This window comes from Lagopus leucura, unplaced genomic scaffold (genome assembly GCF_019238085.1).
Source record: "Lagopus leucura isolate 7727_CA_CO unplaced genomic scaffold, USGS_WTPT01 Super-Scaffold_739, whole genome shotgun sequence".
NCBI classification, from domain to species: Eukaryota; Metazoa; Chordata; class Aves; order Galliformes; family Phasianidae; genus Lagopus; species Lagopus leucura.
Window position 1 is genome coordinate 1,118,604 of NW_024962255.1, and position 22,910 is coordinate 1,141,513.

The 22,910-nt window shown below is 44.3% G+C and overlaps 2 protein-coding genes across 5 annotated transcripts in view; both read left to right on the forward strand.

The window, feature by feature from the left end:
* The window catches only part of PRKG1 (protein kinase cGMP-dependent 1), a 392,537-nt gene extending 372,137 nt beyond the window's left edge, over nucleotides 1-20,400 (forward strand). For all 4 annotated transcript variants that reach the window (XM_042862969.1, XM_042862970.1, XM_042862973.1 and 1 more), the window contains exons 11-18: nucleotides 2,777-2,916; nucleotides 6,989-7,078; nucleotides 8,535-8,676; nucleotides 10,785-10,948; nucleotides 11,790-11,912; nucleotides 12,010-12,072; nucleotides 13,050-13,116; nucleotides 16,391-20,400. In XM_042862969.1, coding sequence (XP_042718903.1) covers nucleotides 2,777-2,916; nucleotides 6,989-7,078; nucleotides 8,535-8,676; nucleotides 10,785-10,948; nucleotides 11,790-11,912; nucleotides 12,010-12,072; nucleotides 13,050-13,116; nucleotides 16,391-16,489 — 888 coding nt within the window. In that variant the 3' untranslated portion in view covers nucleotides 16,490-20,400. The remainder of the gene's footprint in view (nucleotides 1-2,776; nucleotides 2,917-6,988; nucleotides 7,079-8,534; nucleotides 8,677-10,784; nucleotides 10,949-11,789; nucleotides 11,913-12,009; nucleotides 12,073-13,049; nucleotides 13,117-16,390) is intronic.
* Nucleotides 20,401-21,724: 1,324 nt separating this feature from the next.
* On the forward strand, nucleotides 21,725-22,670 carry DKK1 (dickkopf WNT signaling pathway inhibitor 1). The gene is made up of 4 exons (XM_042863501.1): nucleotides 21,725-21,901; nucleotides 21,980-22,136; nucleotides 22,233-22,343; nucleotides 22,420-22,670. Exons 1-4 carry the CDS (start codon nucleotides 21,725-21,727, stop codon nucleotides 22,668-22,670), a joined length of 696 nt encoding a protein of 231 aa, XP_042719435.1.
* Nucleotides 22,671-22,910: the final 240 nt, after the last annotated feature.

Here is a 22,910-nt window from a genome sequence, read left to right on the forward strand (position 1 = left end):
GCTCAGAGAAATACATAGGAAAAAGATTATCCAAAATTTAAGCCTTAGATTGAGTACCTCAGTGGTATGTTTCAGTGCATCAGCACATTTAATGCAAATTAATCCAGCCGTGCTCTCAAACTCTTGTAAATCCTCTGCATTATCAAGCACATCATGAGTAGCAATGGAAAATTTATCCAATTCTCCTGTGGCAAAAGGTCAGAGTCTTGTATTAGCTAATTGTGGTTGCACGTTTGTTCTATATTTAAACATTTATGGCAATGATGACATTATAAATACTGAATACAAATCTGCCTTTTGCTTCCCTATAGTAATTTCTTTCCCTGTACTTCTTTTGGACGTATACAAGCATCCTGAAAAAACAGGATTTTTTTTTTTATTATTTCTTTTTTTTTTTTTAAGGAAGAAATAGCAGTCAAAACCTATGGTATTGAAATGATACAGCAGAAATGGACAAATTGAGATTTGTTCATCCTACCCTTTGTTCTATAATTTTGGAATGCAGCAATCTGAGACTCCACTTGGTTGTCACATTTATTTTTAACACTGACGTCTAATAAAGATTAACATTAGAGAACTAGGGATTTGTGTTCTGAGTAAGTTTAGAAGTGCTAAATATAATTTTATTAACAGTGCTTCCTGTTCAGATTGCCTGAGAAGTGTTCAAATCTGCTAGCAGAGCTACTTTCTTGGCTCTCGTGTTCACTTATTGCTTGTCTCTGGACAACCTAACTGTGAAAAATAGGTGCTAAAAGAAAACAGATCTGATCTGTAACACATGATATGAATTTGCATGGTCTCTTGCTTGAAATAATTTTGTTGGCATTTGATTCACTTCATTGGATGGGTGAATCTGAAGGGAAGTCCAGCAATCAAAACTGCCATCAAAAGCAAGAGGGGTTTTTCTAGAAATACTTTTTTGATCATAATAAAAACGGATTTTTTTTTTGCAAGATTTGATAAATTGCAGTCAGCATAAGTTGTTCCTTACTTCATTATCATTTCTTTCTGTGTCACCTCACTAATCTTCCTACTTCCATCAAACATCCTGCTTTGATTTAGATCAATGTCAAATAACTTTATTCAAACAGTTGTACTGAAGTTCATATGCCATTTATTCAAAATGAAAGAAACTAAGAAAAAGCCTTCACCCCAAACCAAAACCATTTTTGTCATCTTCAGTCTGCAGTAAATGCAGAATTTCATTCTGGTCAAAATGCATCGTTGTACAGCAGAGCATCATTGTACTGATGCTGTTCAATAAATAACCAGAGAACTCAGTAAATAACCTCAGAGATGAAGGAAAATGTTTTTCTTTATTTTATGCGGATTGTTTAGGCCTTGGTATCCTGTCTCCATGACGATTAAATGGTGATCACAGACTTTGTGCAAAGATAATGAGTCTCTGAGTCTCTGTGTGAAATGCAGAATTGTGCCTTTGGAAAAACAAGTTTTACATGGGACTGAAAATACTTGTGGCTGCAGGGAAAATGAATCTTCACAAATCTGAGGACAGAAACCCCGAGTGGTTTTAAAAAAGGATAAATACGTGCATATGTATGTACATACATACTTATTAACATGCATACTTGAGCACACCAGTATTGTGCCTACAGCAGCGAATACAGACCTGCCAGTCAGATCCTGCAAGAGCAGGGTGCTTTTCTGAGCACAGTAGCAAAGCTGCAAAAATTGAGATGTCCACAGGTGTTCTGGGAAAGCTGTGAGACATCAGGAAGTTCATTCTGTCTTCTTTCCTGACTCGATTCAATTCTACAGTCCTAAACTGTGTCATGCAAACTACATGTCGTGAAGTTGTTCAGCTTCGTTTCTAGCGGGCAGTAACAAGGTCTGTGGTGGTGATGTGAGCTAACTAAGAGGCTTCGTAGGCCTGTGATGAGATTCTCTCTTGTTTGCTAGTGTGGAGAGGCAGGGGCAGCTGGGGGTTACGGAAAGGGTCTGCAGCAGAGGGCGGTGGGCATGGAATGGGCTGTGCAGGGCAGTGGGCGCAGCCCTGAGTGCCGGAGCTCAGGGAGTGCTGGAGCACTGCTCTCAGACATAGGGTTAGGGTGGTGCTGTGTGGAGCCCAGAACTGAACTTGATAGTCCTTGGAGGTTTCTGCCAACTTGAGATATTCTATGATTCAGCGACAAGAGAAGATGTCCAGAATGGAAAGGATGACTCAGTTGTCATTCTTTCGGGGATTCCTACCTGTTGCTCAGAGCTGGGAACGTCTTGAGACTCAGAAGTTACCAGGGTAACACTGGTGAACAAGCAAACAGCTTCCCTTCAGCCTCATCTCTGGAATTTGGGCTAAAAATAAGTGTCTGAGGCTTAAGGTTAAAAGTAAAGACGTGACAAAGCAGTGCAGTTATAAAGCCAGCTCTACTCATCTTTTAAAAACATCCAAGGACTGCCTTTCCCAATCAGAGGCAGTGCATGTGTTACTACTTATAGAAGACTTCATGAAAGCTGTACATTAGCTAGAAACATCTTTTGACTTGAGAGTAATGCTGATAGTTGTGTTTTCCCTTCAACAATAAGTTTTGGAAATGGCCTTTCAACTTAACAGCATACCCTCGTAGCAATCAGCATTACCTGGGTTGAGTAGCAGTGGTTTGAGAAATCTGGCTTTACAGCCAAGCTCTTGTTCAACTACATGGTGCTTTCCAAGGAGGAAATTTGGTTTTAAACTTTTCTGAAGGTAGGGTGGTGGGCCCATGCAGCTAGCTTAGGACCCTGCTTCTAACCAGCGTATTTGCCTTCTTTACCCAAGGTCCAGTTGAAAAGTGAAGAGACGAAGACGTTTGCGATGAAAATCCTGAAGAAACGTCACATAGTGGACACGAGGCAGCAGGAGCACATCCGCTCGGAGAAGCAGATCATGCAGAGCGCGCACTCAGACTTCATTGTGAGGTACTGTCCATCTGTCCATGCTGGAGCACAGCCACAGAAGCTGATCAAATCCCATAGGAGTAACCTATGCACCATTAAAAGGACACTTCAGCCCTAGCTTCCTGCTAGTGACTGCGAATGCAGTTCATAGAATAAGGTCCAGGCTCATAGGGAATGGGGAACTTCTTCCCAAACCTAAACTAAACCTGTGCCTTAACTGGTTTGCTTGGGCTCTTGCTGACATGGCTGTGTGACTTCTGGAGCAAACCCACCAGCAGCACAGAGCATGGGCAGAGTTTGCTGCTGGCAGTGTGTGATGCTCTGTGTAGGCACAAACACTGCAACTCAGGGTTTGCCCTGCTCAATAAGCATTTTCCTCTTCATTCTGAATTTTCATGGCACAAAAAGGAAGCTGGAAAGCAGGGTTTAATGTTTGGAGATCCTGCGCTGTCATGTGAATAAATAGCTGTACTACTCTTTAGGGTATACTAGCTCATTAGCTTCAATTCAGGATCCATTGACTCATCATGAGTAAATGTGCTAAAATCATATGCCTCCTGAAAACTTAAACAAATGCAATTCTTCAGTGAATAAAAACAGGTGCCAGTCATTTTTATTTGTTTTTACCCTAGCAGCTGAGTATTCTGATGCTTTAAAATTATGACTATCTGTCATCAGGAAGCAGAGACAGTTTCTTACGTTTTAGGTCAGGATCAGAACCCTGGGTCAGAACGTCTTACGAAGTAACGCATCTCCCTAAACTGGTGCTATCTAACAGGAAGACATCTTGTTTAATCCAAGGATGCTTCAGGATGCCTGAAGCCTTTGACTTTTGCTGGAGGAGATAGATCCCTCTCCCAAAAAGAGCTCCAGAGAGGCATACTAACTCAGGATGGAAACCAGACCCTGTGACAGACTGCAAGGGCAAGTGTGTGGCAGAGCCGGTCACCCATCAGCTGCTAAGGGGGTATTTCCTACACATGCAGAACTGCTGCAAGCATTGGCTAAAAGCCTGCCTGATCCCTGGGATTCCCCAGAAGCCCAGGCTTCACCTATGTGTGATTCATTGGTGACAACTGCACGCTGACATCGTACCCAGCTGCAGTTTCCTTCACACTGTAACATTCGATTCACAAACACTCTCCCGTTACCTAGGCTAGAGCCAAATATACCTTGCAGGCTATTTCAGCAAATAGATCTATTTTCTGAAGCTGAGCTGGCTTAGTATGTCGATGTAAAGGGAGGTGAAACACACAGGCAGCAGACTGGAGGGATATCTTGACACCATTTCCAAAATACCCATTCCTAAATAAAAGGCTGAGCCTACGGACATTTGCTGATAGAGCCACTATGTTCATGGCTAATAAGATAAATACATCAGAGTTTCTTCATTCTCACTTTTTTTTTTACTCCTTCAATAAGCAAGTGGAAAAAAAGGATGCAGTAGCCACAGGTCTAGGGCAGAGTGCTGAGAAACAGTGATGCAATGAATGATACCAAATTTTTTCCTGTTCCAAACTAAGCCCAAAAAGGGAAAAGGTTACAAGAAGGCACGGTGAAAGAACAACCTTTTCCTCTGTTTCATGGCCTGGCAGTTTCAATCAAATCAAAACCCAGCTTTTAGGATTATGCAGCCTTCCCAACATTCCTCCAACTTCACTTACCTGCTGCTGCTGTGTCCAGTCATTCATTCATATGTGTCTCTTGTGCCAGTCTGAACCTATAACATCACTATATATGTATTGATATGGTATACTTTATATAATTTTACTTGCACATACATAAAATGACTGTGAAACACCACTCATAAAGCAGGCGATTCAGATGAAGGCAGTGTCCCCAAACTCAGTCTACTCTTTTCTTTCCATATCGTGCACTAATTCCTGTTCTTTATAGTAATAAGCCTCTTCTAGATGCTTTTACTACCCCTTGGAAATCCTGCACTGGCATGGGACTTAAGCCATAAAGCCCAACTTACTGCATAGGCTGGAAACTAGAAAATCTTCACTGATTTATCAAACTCTCCTTTTCCCCATTGCTTGCAGCTCCAAAGGGATTTGTTATTGTCTCCTAGTTTGTGTCTTAAATTTATTCATAGCTTGTTTATACCCTTTTTTGGGCCAGGCCTGTAGCTGAGCTAATTTTTTTTCTGGGTACTGCAAAAAAATGTACCATTTTGGTAGACTAATTGTGTTTTGAGATGTTGGGTGAAAGGTGGATTTGAAATGATCTTGAAACAGGGACACAGTCACTGGGATATCAGGATGAGGAAGACAACATTACTGAAATAATATTTTCCTATTTCGTCATTAAGCTGTTTGTGAAAAGTCTTGGAAAAGTATTTTATTAAAGTGATTTAAATGCATTAAACCAGGCAAGATGGCAGAAGAGGCCAAACAACCCTCAATAAAACTTACTGATACTAAAACTGAGAGCTTTACAGACCAAAACACAGTGTGTGGATTTGGTGAAGGGGTAAAGCCCCTTTACAGAACAAAACACTGTGTGGATTTGGTGAAGTGTTAAGCCACAGATGCCTGCAGGAGTTCTACAAATATTTAGATGAGTAAGAAAATGAATAAAGGAATGAGTTCCAGTATTGTGACATCTCAGACGTCCGACTGCTTGATCTGCTGAAATACTGTGGTTTCATACTTCACATTGTACATTCCATGTGTAAACTTCGTGCTCCTATCAAAGTCAGTAAACAACATTTGATTGGCCAGATTTGATGCCCTTAATGTTTTCTGGAAAGTAGTTTTTCTGTAGAGCTGCCTTAGCTAGAGAAAGTAGTGCCTTATTTCAGTGGCCTTTAAACTAACAAACTATCTAAAATATTTAGTTATTCGTAATTCGTAAATTGTACGGAATGGTCAGCTAGTTTGTTTCAGCATTTCTGGGACAGATACCTGGGGTTTTAGGTTCTAGGTGTCAACATGGGTAATATCACAGTAAAAGAATCTCTGAAACACAGGTTCAGTTTTCTTCCATTAAATTTTCTTTGGGCCACAAATAGTATATTTTAGGTACAGAATATTTCACAACTAGATAAGCACTGAGTGCATTCAGTGATTTGCCTTTTTTTTCCTGTAACCACTAATGCACATGAAGGCAAGGCAAATTAGGATTGATCCAGGCAGCAGCATTAGACCCTGTCCTAATCAGCACATACCCAAAGCCTTGCCTACATCACTTTCTTAATTGTTTTTTTAACCTCTGGATTATCACATAGACCCATTACAAAATGTTGAACTGTATTTATCACTAACTTAAAAGACCTGATAGATTCCCCTCCCCTGCCAAAGCCTTTTCTCCTTCTCCTGTCCTCCTGCAGGTCTTTGAGATACTGCTGCTAACCTCAGAGCTCTGGGGGGGAGAACTAGTTTGATATTAAAATTTAATAAAGCAGCTGACAATGAATTCCACATTGTGCTCATTTCCACAGTTTTCTAGTTGTGTTGTTTAAACCATCGCATTAAACACAGAGCTGAGATTTCGCTGTATGCTTTGGATGACAGTTGAGAAGGAGGATGGGTTTATGAATGTGTCTTTAGGCAAGTTTTCCTTTACACTGAGTCCATGGGAGGAAGAGAAAGGGCTCTTTTAGATACCTAAAAGTCAGCAGTTCTGTTTAGTTGATCAGCTCAGTGGTTTTAAGGTCTGAAATGAAAAGTCAGACAGCACTTCCTTGAAATGGTTAAAACAGCAGATCTACAGCTGTAGCTGTAGTGTGAAGAAAAAGATTACATAGACATAACTAAAGTGGTAGGGAAACTTTCAAGAGAATCTGGAAAGCCAAGTGTCAGGTTATGCCATTAGAAATGTCAGACAATTTAGTACTCAGAACAATGATGACCTCTCCTTTTGCTGCAATACACTTCATTCAAACGCTCATCCTTCTCTGCTGAATTATTTCCCTCATGATGCAAAGGACTGATGAGGACTGAACTGACCTCCCTAAGCACAGCAGCAGCTCTGTAAGACCCCCTCATTCTTGTGCTTCCTGACATGAAGCACATGGTCTGTGAGAAGTGGGAATGATTGGTGTTTGACTTTTATTGTGAATTTTCTATTATTTTCTTGTTCCCCATAGGCTCTACAGGACATTCAAGGACAGCAAGTACCTGTACATGTTGATGGAAGCCTGTCTAGGTGGAGAGCTCTGGACAATTCTCAGGGACAGGTGAGTTTTAAGCAATTGTTGTTATGACAAGTGGAACATTTTTTAATATGCCTTTAGATAACCAGGAGCCTTTATCCTTCATGGGCAAAACCTGGGTCTTACCATTCTGGGTTTAATTTACGTCCCCCAGACGGTGAAGAAATGATGTTCTCCTATGCAGTTAATGAGTCAAAGGGAATCCAGTTACTACTGAGAATACACTTGGAACTGATTTAGGTAGTCACCAGCATGGGAGCTAAGATCATATATTGAAGCTATAGCTGTGCACCATGGGGTTGGGACACAAAAGTGCCATGGAAAGTCTGAAAGCATATAACAAAATACCATGTCGCAGTGCACAAGCAAATGTGGTGCTGGTATTTCCTGCCCCCAGAGGATTTGAGCTTGTGGAGTTCTGGTTTGGATGTGTGTGTGTGGAGGGAAGAGGGCGGTGGCTGTGCAGTGTGTGTGGTACATGACGGCACTGCGGGCACAAATCACATGCGGCCATGTGGTAGAATTTAATTGGAACACAGTTTAGTTACATTTGAAAAGCAAAGGAAATGCATTGTAAAGATTGATGAGAAAGCAAATATAAAATTCCTTTTAATTAATTTTCCATAATGAATTTTTATAACTCTTTCCTTTTCCTAACACCATCTCTGGACCATTAAAATGAGCTACTCCGCAAAGTTAGCAAGTGCTGGAATGTATTCTTCATCTTTGTCAGAGCCTGGTAATTCCACCTTGAATTCTCTCAGCTATAAATTGTGGTTCTGCTGCCATCTAGCTTAGAGCTGCCTTTGAGTTCAGCCACCAGCTCAAGGCAGGCAATGGAATGTGTTGTGCTTCTGAAAACTCCTTGCAAACTGTACTGAAACCAGCATCTGAGAATGCACCTTATGCTGAATTTATGATTAACACTTACCAACAACTGTGTTTTTTCTGTCTTTTGTCTCAGTCAGGAACATTATTATGGGAGCTCTTGATTTCCATAGCTCAAAATCCTTTTCTCACCCAAGAGTCAAGATTATTATCCAGAAATAACCTTTTGCCTACAAAATATTTATCTGTAAATTTTATTTTTTACAAAATGTAAAAGAAAACATTTTAAATTCAAATGTTTGATATGATGTGCATATAAATTGATGTGTAAAAGTCAGTATAGCAGTCACTTTCCGTATACTAAGTGATTCTTATGACCTGTATAGATATTTCAGCAGCAGGATGAAGTCTGGTAAATGAAGAGGTTGGGCTGGCCTACTGTATGGTTTTAGGCTGTTCAGAAAAATAAATTTTAAAGGTGAGTTCAGCTATAGGTAGTATAAAAATAGATTAATTACAGGTAGAGTAGCTCACTCCTTGCAAGAATCTAGCCCTGACTTCACTACAATGGCACTGATAAGGACATATTTTAACAGCTCAGTCTTGCATGGACAAATCTCTTTATTGTCTTTCCCTTTCTTGTTTTACATAGAGGTTCGTTTGAGGATTCAACAACCAGATTTTACACGGCGTGTGTAGTTGAAGCTTTTGCCTATTTGCATTCCAAAGGAATCATTTATAGGGACCTCAAGCCAGAAAACCTCATTCTGGATCATCGAGGTTATGCCAAACTGGTGAGTGCCTTCAATGTCTAGTTTTGGAAAAGAAAAAAAAAAAAAAAAAAAAGAAATGACATAATTCCTGACTTTTTTCTAGTGTTACACAACTAGTATTGTGGGTAAAGAACATAGAATTAGACATAAGGGATCAGAAGAAGAGTCCACCCAGCCCACTGTCCAGTTCCTTAAGGGGCCGCTAGTAGATTTTGAGTTACAGTCAGGGCCAGCATGTCATCACTGATGACATCACTGGGATGTTTTCCCAACCTCCTGCAGACTGAAGCTGAGACTGAGCTGGAGAACACTACTTCTGGCTCTGTAGCCAGAATTCAGCTTGAAATTCAGGGCAGCAATCCTGAAGTGGAAATGCTTAGAGAAGAGAAACAGAAGAAATCCATCCAGCTATTTTTGAGCTACTGAAAAGCTAAAAAATGTGGGCTTGTATTTGTGAGCTTTATAGGTGTCAAGTGAAAAATATTTTGCAAGCTGTTGTTTCTGGGTGAGTTCCTTTGTGTAAACAAACAAAAAAGTCGTTCTTAACGCAGATTTTAACCATAGCCTTGTTGTGGCACAAAATGGTCTATCATCAGACTTCTTACTTGAGAAAGCAAGTTGTAATTTGGTTTGTCTTTATTTTTAAAAATATGATAACTTCTGCAAGCTACAGAGAGGGGAGAGGAAATAACAGACTTTCACAGAGCGGGTGGTAAGGCACTGGAATAGGTTGCCCAAGGAGGTTGTGGATGCTCCATCCCTGGAGGTATTCAAGGCCAGGCTGGATGTGGCTCTGGGCAGCCTGGTCTGCTGGTTGGTGACCCTGCACATAGCAAAGGGTTGAAAATAAATGATCATTGTGGTCCTTTTCAACCCAGGCCATTCTATGATTCTTTGATTCCCTTAGTAAAATGTGCTGCATCACAGGTTTTTGGAAACCCCCTTTCTAGCTAGGGAAGATCAGGACCCTTGGGAAGCTATCAGTGAAGGATGCAGCCCTAAAAAATCTGCGTCCCAGGGGAGCTGATGCCCTTTCTGAGGGTCTCAGTGGGGCAACATCTCTGCCTCTTAGGCTGGAGTCTCTTCCCTGCCTTTGGAAACTTGGACTTGTGCTCCCAGGGAGCAGTAAGTCAGACCATCACCACTGTGGGCCTTTATGGCCCAGTAGCAGCCAGCATGTGTCACTGTGACCCTCAGCTTTACGAGTGACAGCAGAGTTTGTCCTCTGCAGCATTCCAACGAGGGTTCTCGTGAGGTGGGTTAGGTACCAGACTGTCCTTTTCTCCACCCCGGGAGGATCTAGCCCAGGAACTGCTAGTCCCATCACCGTCCCTTAGCTCCTTAGACATTTTGATCTTCTTGGTTGCATCCATGATAAGCAGGGAAGTCTCTCGGATCCCGCAGCATGACTGATCTTCTTGTGGGACTGTCACTGTTTAGTATGGCAATTTAGGATGCAAGTGCAGGAAGATGTAGGAGCATTTCAGCCATCAAGGGACAGCAGAGTGTGCTACAGACCACAGCTCTGGGCAAGCACATTACCAGGGCAGGGGAGGGCAGAGCTATAAATATACTAAGCCTATTAACCCGAGTTCAGCTCAGGCCCCAAAGGATGGCTTTGGTTCCCTATGTAATCTCATTTACGTGATTGTCTGTAGCATGCTATATCTGTGCTATAGGTTGTAAGCTGAGCCCACCAGTGCACTGCAGTGTTTTCAGATGAGTTGATTTTACTACACCACTCTTTGATGAGAAGAGAAACCTGAACTTTTCACTGGAAATTTCAGAAAGTATTTAGCCCAAAAAGTTCTTTGCACAGGGACTTTCAAAAAAAAAAAAAAAAAAAAAAAGTCAACCCAAGCTTATGTGAGTTACATCTCCAAGAAGTGTTCAGCATTGACATTTGTTGTTCTTCCCTCACAAGGATCTTCTCTTGGCATAATGAAGGGTAAATCATCAAAAAGGTCAGTGCAGTTGTCTGGTTCTTGAACAGCCCGCAGTGTTTTGGTTGTAATAATACTCCCACCAGGAAATCTTCCTTCTGCTTTGCTTCACTTCAAGAGAAACCGAGCGCATGGCTGAAATTCCTCCTCTTGCTCAGCTCTGATGCTATTCTCCTACATTTGCAGGTTGATTTTGGCTTTGCAAAGAAAATAGGATTTGGAAAGAAAACATGGACTTTTTGTGGAACTCCAGAGTACGTAGCCCCGGAGATCATCCTGAACAAAGGTCACGATATTTCAGCAGACTACTGGTCACTGGGAATCCTAATGTATGAACTCCTGACTGGCAGGTATGGGCATCAGAGATGGCGTAGCTGCTGAAAAAGGATCCAAATATTTCTGCCATTGTCACCTTGATTAGACGACAGGAAAGATTCAGAGCAGGCGCGTGCTACAATGGCGCAGTGAAACTTCAGTGTTGTGCTGCTGAACCTTATAATGAATTTTTCTTTTTAAGTCAGTCTCCATGCAGATCTCTCAGAAGGCAACATATGAGCAGGCGTTTTAGGAAACGTGTGAAATGATACTGTATTCTACCCTAATTTTTGTTACTGAGCTCCTGTAAAATGAAAATGAGCTGAACATGATGGGGAAAAGGTATATAATTCAACTATGGAGAGAAAAAGCATGTATATTGTAGCAGCCCAAAGCAAGCAAACTCTAGCATCCACTTTTATCTACTTACTGCTCTTCTTCACTGAACTTGTCCCTTTTCTGTTAAACCATTGGAAGCCTAATTAATCCACACTGAAAGCATGTCACAACATGAAATAGAAAATAAGGCAGCAAGCACATCTTGGCTCCTTGTTCCTTAGGCTGCTGGGACACAGGCTGTCTTGGAGACAAGACATTTGGCATATATTGCTCAAGGAAATATGACTTTACTCTTTGGTACTTCCTTTCAGACAGCATCACTTAAATCCAGGCTATAGCAGAGCCTCTTGGATGTGGAATTGTCATAATCCATTGCTAGTTGATGTCTAACTTTCCTCAATTCTCAGTTCCACAGTAGGATACTGGGTTTTGCTTGGTGTTCGTTTTTTGTTTGTCCGTTTCCTTCTTTAATCAAGCTTCAGTGCTGTTCTAAAGACAAATTTTTAATCTTTTTTTTTTTTTCTTTTCCCTCTGAAGTCCCCCTTTCTCAGGCCCAGACCCAATGAAGACCTATAACATAATATTAAGGGGAATTGATATGATTGAATTTCCAAAGAAGATTGCCAAAAATGCTGCTAATTTAATTAAAAAACTATGCAGGTAAATGCATGAAATATAATAACTTTTCTCTTATTTGTAAAGAAATGAGTTGTTGGAAGGATTAAGAAAGTAACCTAACTTGTTATTTATTTTACAGGGACAATCCATCAGAAAGATTAGGGAACTTGAAAAATGGAGTGAAAGATATCCAAAAGCACAAGTAAGTGAATTCCCAGCCATCCAACGTTTTAACCCCCAGAAAGACACATTTCAAGCTCTTTCATTTTCAGCAAAACCCACATTTCGTAACGTCCTTTGACCTTCCCCTCCTATTGTGCTTTAAAGTCTAACTGAATTTGTGTTGGATGTTTTTTTCCTTGTATTTTGGTATAGATTCCAGCCTTGCCTATGACCAAAACGCACTGCACATTGACCATTATACTTGAATTACTTGAATGCAGAAACATGTTTGGAAACAATCCAACTCTGCCACTGCCTGCTTGCGTTTCTTTGGTTTGCTGAATAATTTCCCAAAGTTTCCCTCCTCCCACAACAAACTTAATTTCCACCCATAACATTAATTCATCAAAGCTTTTGGTCTGACAGGAGAGAGTTCTTAAGTTATATTTTATAAGCTCTGTTTTGCCATAGAAATTTGTTGCAGAGTTTTCACGCTATTTGAAAGGAAAAGACAAGTTAGGGACCACCACAGAGTTGGGTTACCTCAACCATCCGTGCTCATCCTTCTCTGCTTCCATCCCCAAAGCAACAGAAGTGCATTGGATGGACATTGTGGGGGTAGACTCAACTCAAACTCAGGCCAGAGCTCACCATTCAGCCCACACTGTATTAGGCCATTAGTCCATTAGACATTTAGTGTCTGACTATATGGGAGGGATTGACCATATAGGAAGGAAAGAGCAGCTGCAAGGACACCTGCAGTGAGGAGCAGTTTTCTTCTGAGCACTGATAATTTGTACTTGCTGTGGTGTCCCCACTAGCTTGCAACACAATCCATTTTCAGCCAAGAAAATGTATACAAACATGATTGCAAAAATGATAAGGGCTAATTAGGGAGTTTGAAGAACATGGCTGCAGGAGTTAAAAGCTACAGTTTAAGCAATTTAAATTTCACCGTCTGATATTTTAGCCACATTTCTAACTTCCCGACCTGCTTTATTCTTCTCTCCCTTACAGATGGTTTGAAGGCTTTAACTGGGAAGGGTTACGAAAAGGGACACTGACACCTCCTATAATACCAAGTGTAAGTTTTACTGCTTTTTTCTAGTTCCCAGCCAATGTATCTCTGTAACATGAATTTTGTGAGCTTTGGACACTAGTATACTATAGTGAAGTGGTGACAGCACGTGGTTTATTTCATCTGAGTGTGCTTGTCGAACAAAATAAAGCAAAACCCGATTTAAGAAGTCAATTCAGATACACTTCCACTTATACTTTGTCTCCTGGCAGTTTCTTCCAGCAGACGGCTTTTTAGGGACATAACTGTGATGAAATCCTCGTGGCTGCCTGGGCAGAATCACTCACTACTACATGGTTTTCTCTTTTTCACCTGCTGCGCATGTTTCTTCATCCACTTTGCACATTCCAGCAGGGAGCTGCTACTTTCACCCCTTTTCTCAGATGTGTCCTCCTTTTTCTCCTTTACTCTTTTTTTTTTTTTTTTTTTTGATGGGCAAGTGGGATTTGTGTGCCATCTCCCTTTCTTTTGCATTAACCTTTCCTTCTTTTCTTTTGTGCTTGTTACCCTTTTTTTCCGTGTCCTACATGAAAAGCCCTGTTACTGACTGGTTTATGTTTAACTGGGAGCAGACTCAGAGGTACAGCTCTACTCGTTTTCCTTTGCAGCAGAGCTCTTCCTTTGATGTCTTTGTGAGCTCTTTACCCACAAAGCCCACTGCAAAGGGAAACCAAACAGGATTAGCTGATAGAAATTACCTTGGCCCCTTCTGTTTGGCAGCCTCTCCTCCTTGTTTCAACTTAATCCCTTTCTCTCCATGCCTCTCCCAATGGATCAACGAGAGAATGACATTAGCAATCGTGTTTAATTGCACCCCTTTGCTCAGTCTGCCCGTGGTCCAGTACCTCCTGCAGCAGCAGCAGGAATGGCTCCAGAGTTGAATCCACCATCCCAAAGTTCTCCTAATGTCTAGGAAAGAGCAAAGGGGTTTTGTGTCTCCCCTTTTCCCTATGGGCTACCAAAGTCACTGGCAGCCAGCAGAAGAAATGCCTAAGGCAGAATCCCCAAACAGCTTGTAGATGTTCTGTAAATCAAAACTGCATTTTTTTTTCTTTAAGCTGATTTGTAATGACTGTTAGTTTTCCAATAACTTGTTTGCCACATTTCAAGTCAGGCAATGAAATCAGGTTTATTTCTTTATATTAATTTCAGTTCCTTATTTACCCGTGCATTGTGCAGGATGCTAGCGTAGATGCAAACGCCCAGGGAAGTTTTTGTAATTCTTTTAGCGGGTTTTCAGCTTAGCAAGAGCATTTACAATGCTGCTTTTACCCAGTGCATGTATCAACCCTGCAGGTCTACCCCTCCGACCGAACAACCAGCAGTGGTGACTTCAGTAGTACCTGGTGTCCATGAGCATAAATGGCTCCATGTCACAGCTCCACCACCAGAAGTGGTCTCTGCCCCTTTGGCACTGCCGAGAGGAAGGCCGTTCTCTGGTGTTTTTTGCAGGAAGTTACACTTCAGCTAGAAACAACATGATGTCAGGAAAGGATTGTGTGAGCGCCAACACTCTTTGTTAGGATTATTTCTTGGCATCCTCTCCAAAATATACTTCCATTACTAAGTGAACCTTACTGACATTTTTGCAGCCCTGAAGCTGTCAGTCCCACTCAGCCTGATTTTCCACTGCCAGCTCAGCTTCTGTGGCACAAGTCCCAACTCTCAGTAAGGACCATATCTGGAAAGCCACCCAAAACATGAATCTCTGGGAGAAGAAATCAGTTTTTCCTTCCATCAGTGCACCTTCCCTCCTTAGCTGGGAAGGAGTCAGGACAGCTAAACATGGAGACTAGCTTTTTTTGTTGTTACTATTTATTTATTTCAGAAATAGGCCTCTTACAGCTCCTTAACTCTTAGTACTAGTAGTAAAGCAGTCAAAAGCTCTTTAGCCCTCACTCCATGGGGTTTTAGGATCGAACTCAGTTTACAGCCTGCTGCTGGGATGTTGCTTCAGGGAGCAGCTGACCCTTGATACCACAGGTTCAGTCTATCATGACTCTTCCAAAGATGTGCTGTCTTGTATCACAGCTTTTATGGCACAGATCTCTGTGCCATAATTCCTCACAAGATGTTGGTAAGAGACCAGAAGGGTGGTGCCAACACTTGTGCTTTATTCTCTCGGATGGAGATGCTTCTCCCAGAGATAGAACTCACATAGGGATGTGCTGAAAGAAACAGAGACACATGGATCAGCACAAGGGACCATGGAGGAAAGCAGAACTCAGAACTCAGCAAGGATGAGAATCGTACGGGTAAGGGTTCTCCAACACGATGGTGCTGTTACCAACAAAGTAAACAGACTTGGATAACTAAAAAAAAGAAAATGAGCATATCCATAATACAGTTGTATTGCTTTTTGTTTCTTTGTTTTCACACTGAGTTGAATATGCAAGGAGCTCCCCAAGACATTTTCATCAGCTGGTGAATGCAGCTGAGTAGTGAATTATCCAGTATCAAATACACCTCATGGACTGTAGGTTGGCTAAAAAATAAGGTGTTCCCTGCACAGCACTGCTATGTCAAGTGCAGTCCTCTTCAGCCTGCACTGTCTGCTCAAGGTGCTGCTTCAGTATGACGTTGATTATTTTGGCCTTGGAAGCTGCTGGCTTATTTTTTTGTTTTATTTTTTTCCAATTGTTTGGAACACATAATGGTCTCATTGTAAAAAAGTTTAAGTTATCACCATGAAGAGAAAAAAAAAAAAAAAAAACAACAACAAAAAAAGACCAACAACAAGAAACAATCTAGTTACAGTACATTTTAAATAACATTATTTAAAAAAAAAAGAAAGGTACATGGTCTCAATAAACCTATTTAGAGGTTGAAACTCAGTCTTGATAATTGGAAATTCAGAAATGCTCTTGGAATATCAGTATCTCAGATAGGCTCCATGGGCTGAAGAATACTCAGAGGCCTAGCTCACATCCTCAAATTCAGGATCCTGGAGGCATAAATTGGGAATTCTGGGCTTTGGGGAAGAAGGGTGTGCCTGGCATTCCAAGTCTTTTCTGCCAACCTTATCCCAATTGCTAGAAAAGTTCTTGAGGTCTCTCGAGGCCCTAGGTCATTCACATCAATAGGAACTTTGCTGGCCTGCTGCAGCTAGCATTTTCTGGTCCACAGCTGTATTTCTGGGACCAGAGCAAATAAAAAGAGTAAAAAAAACCCCACTGAATACTTTTGAATGATTGCTGTTGTGAGATGAAGAGATCTGTAGAGATTCCCAAAGACAGCTCTGTTGACGGTCCCCATCTCTTTCGCTCTGTCCTTTCCACAGGTTGCATCTCCAACAGACACAAGCAATTTCGACAGCTTCCCTGAGGACAACGATGAACCACCTCCTGATGACAACTCAGGATGGGACATAGATTTTTAATGTATTTCTCTTACCTGCTTCTGCCTTGCTGAAGACAGCTTTCTGGGACATGGCTGCCAGCGAAACTGAAAGAACCGGGGAGGATTCGTGCTCGGGGTCACCATGATGCCTTGATTGATGCTGCTACAGTAACTACAGTGGCATTAGGACTTATTGCTTAGATGACAATAGTGCTCTTCATGTTTTATGTTCAGACTTAATCTAGCAGTTGACATGGTGGTCCTGACGCAAAGCCTTTCACCAGTAGAGAAATATGTTTTTTATCACCACAACGATCTTGCTACGCTCCAATTACAAATGTTGAAAGATTCATAGTGTAAGACACAATTAATTCTAGCTGCGAGGTACTGGCTTTATCAGTAGGATCAGTAGTAATTTATTAAGTGCTGTAGCTAAATACAGTACAGGATTTGGGCTTCTCTCACACTCAGCTCGGTAGGTCTTCCACTGTTGGCCAGTCCAGGAACAAAGGAGGACCACAACAGTGCTGGTCAAAGAGTTCATGTCAAAGCAGTGGTACAGTTTGTCCTTTTTCTTTCCAAGCAGTATTTCATGACAAGACTGAATGTTACTCTTCGTCTTTCTTTCTGAGATTTTTTTTTTAACCTGGTGAAACAAAAGCACAACTGCTCTAGATCCTGTTGAGGCAGATATGGGTCGCTTCTCTCATACAGCCGAGAACATAACGTAACATGACGTTTGTGTTTTTTTCCTTTCCTTTGGTAGAAATACGTAAGTGCATGAAAAAAGAAATCATAACATTCTCAGTTTCACATATAAAACAGTGCTTAAATAATGGTCCTATAGTAAAACGACAGCAGCCAACCGGTCTTACAGTGAGCTATTAGGCATAAAACTAAGCTTAACTTGTAACTTTCCAGAACCCAAAGGAGAAATGTAAGGCCCATAATGCATTTTATAGGTGCTATGTACATCCCTCATCTGTGAATATACCGATTCAGTCAGCCACCCTTTCAGAAATATGAAGCAAGAGGCATCATTCTCCATCATTCTCTCAGAACAGATGAGTTTATGTCTCCGTGTCTGCATCTCTTCCATGTTAATTACAAAGCCGATGAAGACAACAGAATATGTGATGGAGGGCCGGTTTGCTTGCTCTGTTTTTAAATTGCCCTTAAAAATGTAATCCTAATGCCTCATTGAACTAAATCAGAAGGAGTTTCGCAGGAAAGTCAGTTGAATGACACGGAAACCTGATATTTCTTGTGTTTGTGTGAGATTTACTGGCCTGCCTTATCTCCAGCACACCATGTCCCCAGCGACCGTGTTTAAGGCCTGGGGATGGCCAAAGCTGAGTCGACTCGTATGAAAAAAGAGAGGAGGAAAGGATGATGGTGTGTATACATCTTCCCCTGGCTTCCACAACTTTTCCTTTGCTTTATTGAAGCCTCTTCTCATTTATACAGGCATAACAAGGGAATCCTGTTCTATATGCCTACTTGTGTAGTACTTGGGACATGAAGCGTATCCCTTTGTACCAACAAGAAACATCAGATTTCCATCTCTCTAACGGACCTCTCAATTAGCAAACGCTGCCCCATTTGATCTCAAGAGCTGTTACATACACTGGCAGTCAGAAGATCAACTTTTGCTAACCAATGTTCAGAAAAAATTATTTCTCCAGTGCTGAATCTTTTCCATGTTCCTATTGAAAGCGACCCACTTAATAGAGCATGTTAAAAAGATGTTTCCTCCGCTTCTTTTAGAGCACCCGCAGTGTCTGCTGTTTTCCAGCAGCCTACAGAGCTTGCTTGTCATGGGCCCCTTCAGACCCAGTCCGTTGGCTGAATTTTCTCCATAGTTGTGCAGAAGGGAAGGGCAACGACATCTGCTCTTGGACACCAGGTTATTACTGTGCTCGCTCATCTCATGTAGCAGTATGTTAAGATTCGTTTGCCTTGAAAACTGTAGGGTAAAGACAGTCACTGCATCTACCAGGTATTTCCTGTATAGGACTAGCTCTTACTTTTCCACAGAAAGGTTGAAAACACTGAAAGCAAACGCTGAACACTGGGGCTAAAATACTCACCCATTATCCAAGCAGACAGGCAGATGGGCAATGGCCGCACTATGGCTGAGTTGTTAACCCACCTCCTTCCAGATTTTCACTCAATGCTGTGCGTGCCACGGAGGAGAAAAGTTGGAGCATCTTTTGGCTTTCTGCAGAACAGACAGGGTAGGCTGCCTCAGTGTGTAACTGAGCAGCAGAGGTTCAGTTGCCTTTGAGCAAAGGATGGCCAGGAGCGCCGCAGCTCTCGGTGCAACTCCTTATGGGAAGAAAGGTTTCAAGGGGCTGATGCATTGTTTTCTTCCTTCCTGCCTGTTTTCCTTGTGCCACACACGAGACCTGAATCGTGTGGCATGCACTGTACTGAAAATAGATTTATTTTGGTATCAGACACCTCACTCAACTTCTTCCATCACCTCTACTCGGCACCCTTTAAACAACAAACTTAGCGTATGTATATTATAGACGCCTTCATTTATAAGTAATATATTTGAGTTGCATAATATATATATATATATATATATTCACAACTGATTGCCTCTGTGTTCCCACTTACTGTCCTTTCTTCTTTGTCTCCTTTTTTGATATATGGGACGGCGGTGTATTTACGTAAGGGGATATCAGCTCCCGTATTTAAAGCAAGTGTATTACGGTCGGTGTCATAAGAGACAGATGATCTGTAGCTTCTTACAGTGCTGCATTATTCATAGCAAACTCTTATTTAACAACAGGACCACAAGCAAATATTTCTGTAAATAGATATTTTCGTGTTGATATTTTGTGGTACTCATATAACTTTTTATTTAGAGTTCCATGGCATTACTTCTTCATTTTCTTATTTGTAATGTAATGTTTTTAGATCCAAGTAGACTTGAATTAATGTCATAATTGTCAGTATTAGTAAACTTTATGTCGACTGTACTGTTACTCATCGTCCCATAGGTTTAGAACACGATAGCTATCTGGCATTGTTGCAAGTGCCTTAAATCCATGGCATCCTATAACAAAATACAAATTTGGTGTTATGCTGCATGACAAAGACAAACACACCTCAAAATGTTGTCCTTTCTTAGCTTGCTGCTTTTTACAGTTCTTTCTGCTGACAATTTATAAGCCTTTATTATATAATATTGATGAACTACAGAAATGATGAAGTCGTTCTCTTATTTCTGTTAAATGTACCAGAGCTGTGTATCTGTTAATGAGATACAGAGTCATTTCTGTGAAATGTATAAATGTATGTGCGGGTCAAATTAATATATGACATCCTATCAGTCTGTACACAGGTATTCCTGTTCCGCTATGCCGTGCAGCTCCAGCCCATCGTGCAGTCCAGCTCCCATCATCTTTTATAAACCCACACTCAATATCCCGCCCAGAAAAAAAAGATGAGCACCTGAATGCAACTTGCCACCAAGTCTCTGTCATGAAACCAAATGCCCCTACGAAAGAAAATGCCCCCCTGGGGGACGCAGCACCACAGAGCTGCCCAGAGCCTCCTCACTTCTCCCAGCGGCCCAGCGGGTGCTGTGCTGAGACATGGGCAGCTCCAGGCATTAGCAGCCAAAGGGAAATGTCATTCGGAGTTGTCTCGTCCTGAGTCCAATCCATGCTGTTCTGACACTGGTCCTTTATTTTTGTGTTCTTATTTCTCTGGTTTTTGTATTATGATGGATTCTACATAAAAGAGTTTTTTGTTTGTCAGGAAAAAAAGGTCTGTCATTCAACGGTTGTTGACCAGTTGCACTCTTTTGATGTAGATTTAAGAACTTTTTTCATGAACTTAACCGCTTTTGTTTTGCTCTGTATTTTCCCTGCAGCTGTAATTGCTGAGTGCCTGTTGTATACTTTATAGAGTTGAAATAAAAATAATTACTTTTGAGCAGCGCGTTGACATCTGTCTTCAGCAGGAGTCAGCTTGGGGCTGGTTCTGCTGTTTGGTTGGGTTATTTTACCCTGCTTTGTGGTGATCTGCAGTAGGAGATAGTTAACCAAGCAAAGTGTCGTGTGACACTGCAGGAAGCTGTGGTTGCCGTGGTCAGTAGGCAGTGGCCATGGGCACCCCAGTGGGCAGGCGGGGGTCCTGCATCGCACATCATGGGCACCTCCAGCCCACATTACTCCATGATCACACTGAGCAATAAGCATCTTTACAGCATGTTTGATCTTCAGGGGTGAACAGTACACCCAGTGTTTTATGTGCTGCCATTAGGATCAGCAGCAGGGCATGAAGAGCACAGAGACCCGATGCCAGTTGTGATCAACACCTACACCAGAGTGGCTCACAAGTGATGCTGCCTCTGTCCCTGCTGTCATGCAGGATGAGTGATGGGAGAGGGGAAGGCAAAAAGCTGGCACTTTGCAAGGATACAGGGCTGGTCCCCTCCTTCTGAGCGGAATGCATTGGGGTCAGCGTAAGTGTGGCAATGGCGTGTAATGCTTGCTAGCAGCTGCAGCAGACACCAGGTTTTGGCCCAGTGGGATGTGATGGTGATGGGCTTGATCCCCCCAGGGTCAGCTCAGGCGGCACCACCACGAGCCCAGCTGGGGCTGCATTTTCCCCCAGAACATTCAATTTAAAAAATAAAAGGGAAAAAAAAAAAAAAAAAAAAAAGAAAAAAAAAGAAAGAAAGGAGGAGCACGACGCTACGGGCGCGCGTGGCCAACGGAGTTCTTCTCGCCGCCGTTCCCCGTCGTGGCCGCCAGGGGGCGCAATGGCGCAGCCGCGCCGTCGGGGGGCCCCGAGGGCGAGGGGCGGGGGGAGCCTCTCCTCTTTGATCTCTGCGCATCAAAGGCACAGCCTGGCCCGGCCCCGCTCCCCCCGCCGCGGCGCGGCCCCCCCGGCCGAGGTCAGCCGAGTGCACGGGGGGGCTCCGACGGGGCGGGCTCTCTTCCAGCCCCCCCAAACTCCGCGGGGCCGGGGGTGCTGAGCGGCCCCTTCCTGCGGGTCTGCGCTGGCGCCAGGAAGGGAGCGCGGCGGAGCTGCCGCCGCCGTTGCGAAATCCCCTCCCTCGGGGGGGGGGGGAACAGCGGCACAGCCCCCCGGGGCCCTTTGAAATCCCATCCCTCCTCCCCGAAGGGCGGGCGCAGGAGGCAGCCCCCCGGGTATAAAGAGGCGGCGGCGGGCAGGTAGTGCTGCTCGGGGGCAGGGTGCGCAGCTCGGAGTTGCGGACGGGACGGGGCGGACGGGTCGGGACGGACGGGCGATGCGGGCTCTGCTGGCGCTGCTGGCGGCCCTGAGCTGCGCGGGGCGGGCGGGGGCCGGCGGCGGCCTCAGCTCCAACGCTATCAAGGTGGGGGCGGCCGCCAGCGCCGCCCCCGCCGCCGCCGCCCCTGCGCCCTTCGACGGCAGCAACAAGGCGCCTCCGGCCGCCACCCGGCAGGTAGGAGCGGGGCGGCCCGGGGGCTGCCGGGGGTTACCGGGCGGTGGGAAGCGGCGCTGACCCTCTGCCCGCCCGCAGCCCTTCCCCTGCTCCGAGGACGAGGACTGCGGCCCCGACGAATTCTGCGGAGGGGCGGCCCGCGGCGGCGGCCCCCCGCTCTGCCTCGCGTGCCGGAGACGCCGCAAGCGCTGCTTACGCGACGCCATGTGCTGCCCGGGCACGGCCTGCAGCAACGGTGAGGGGCGGCCGGGCCGTGGGGCGCGCGCTGGGCGGGGAGTTGGGGGGGAACACGCGGGGCTGACGGCGCTGCTTCCCCCTCCCCACCCCGCAGGGCTCTGCACGCCCCCCGAGCCCCCGCCCGGCGTTCCCGAGCTGGACGAACCCGGCCCAGAGGCGCTGCCCCGACGGACGCCCGCGCCCGCCTGGCCGCCCGACGCCAAAGGTAAGTACGGCCCCGGGGAGCGGCGCGGCCGCAAGGCGCCGTCGGAACTCGGCGCTGACCTCCCTCCCGTCCGCAGGTGAGGAGGGCGACTTCTGCCTGCGGTCGTCGGACTGCGCAGCGGGGCTGTGCTGCGCCCGCCACTTCTGGTCCAAGATTTGCAAACCCGTGCTGCGCGAGGGGCAGGTGTGCACTCGGCACCGCCGGAAAGGAGCCCACGGCCTCGAGATCTTCCAGCGCTGCCCCTGCGCCGAGGGCATGGCGTGCCGCCCGCAGCGCGACCGCGGCGGTCCCGACGCCTCCCGCCTGCACACTTGCCAGCGGCACTGAGCGACACCGGGGGGCAGACCGAGGATGGACGAACGGACGGAAGGACAGACGGGGGGATGGACTCTGGCCCCGCTCGTGAGAGCTCCCCGCTGTGTGCACAGCCGGAGCAGAAGGTTGTTTCTCGAGGGAACTACTCTTAAGCGACTGATTGCAGTACGTTACTGTGTTGTGAATATGGAGGTGGCACTTAGTGTACAGACGTTCTGAGCGAGCCTCCCGGACGCTCCTCCAGCCAGGACT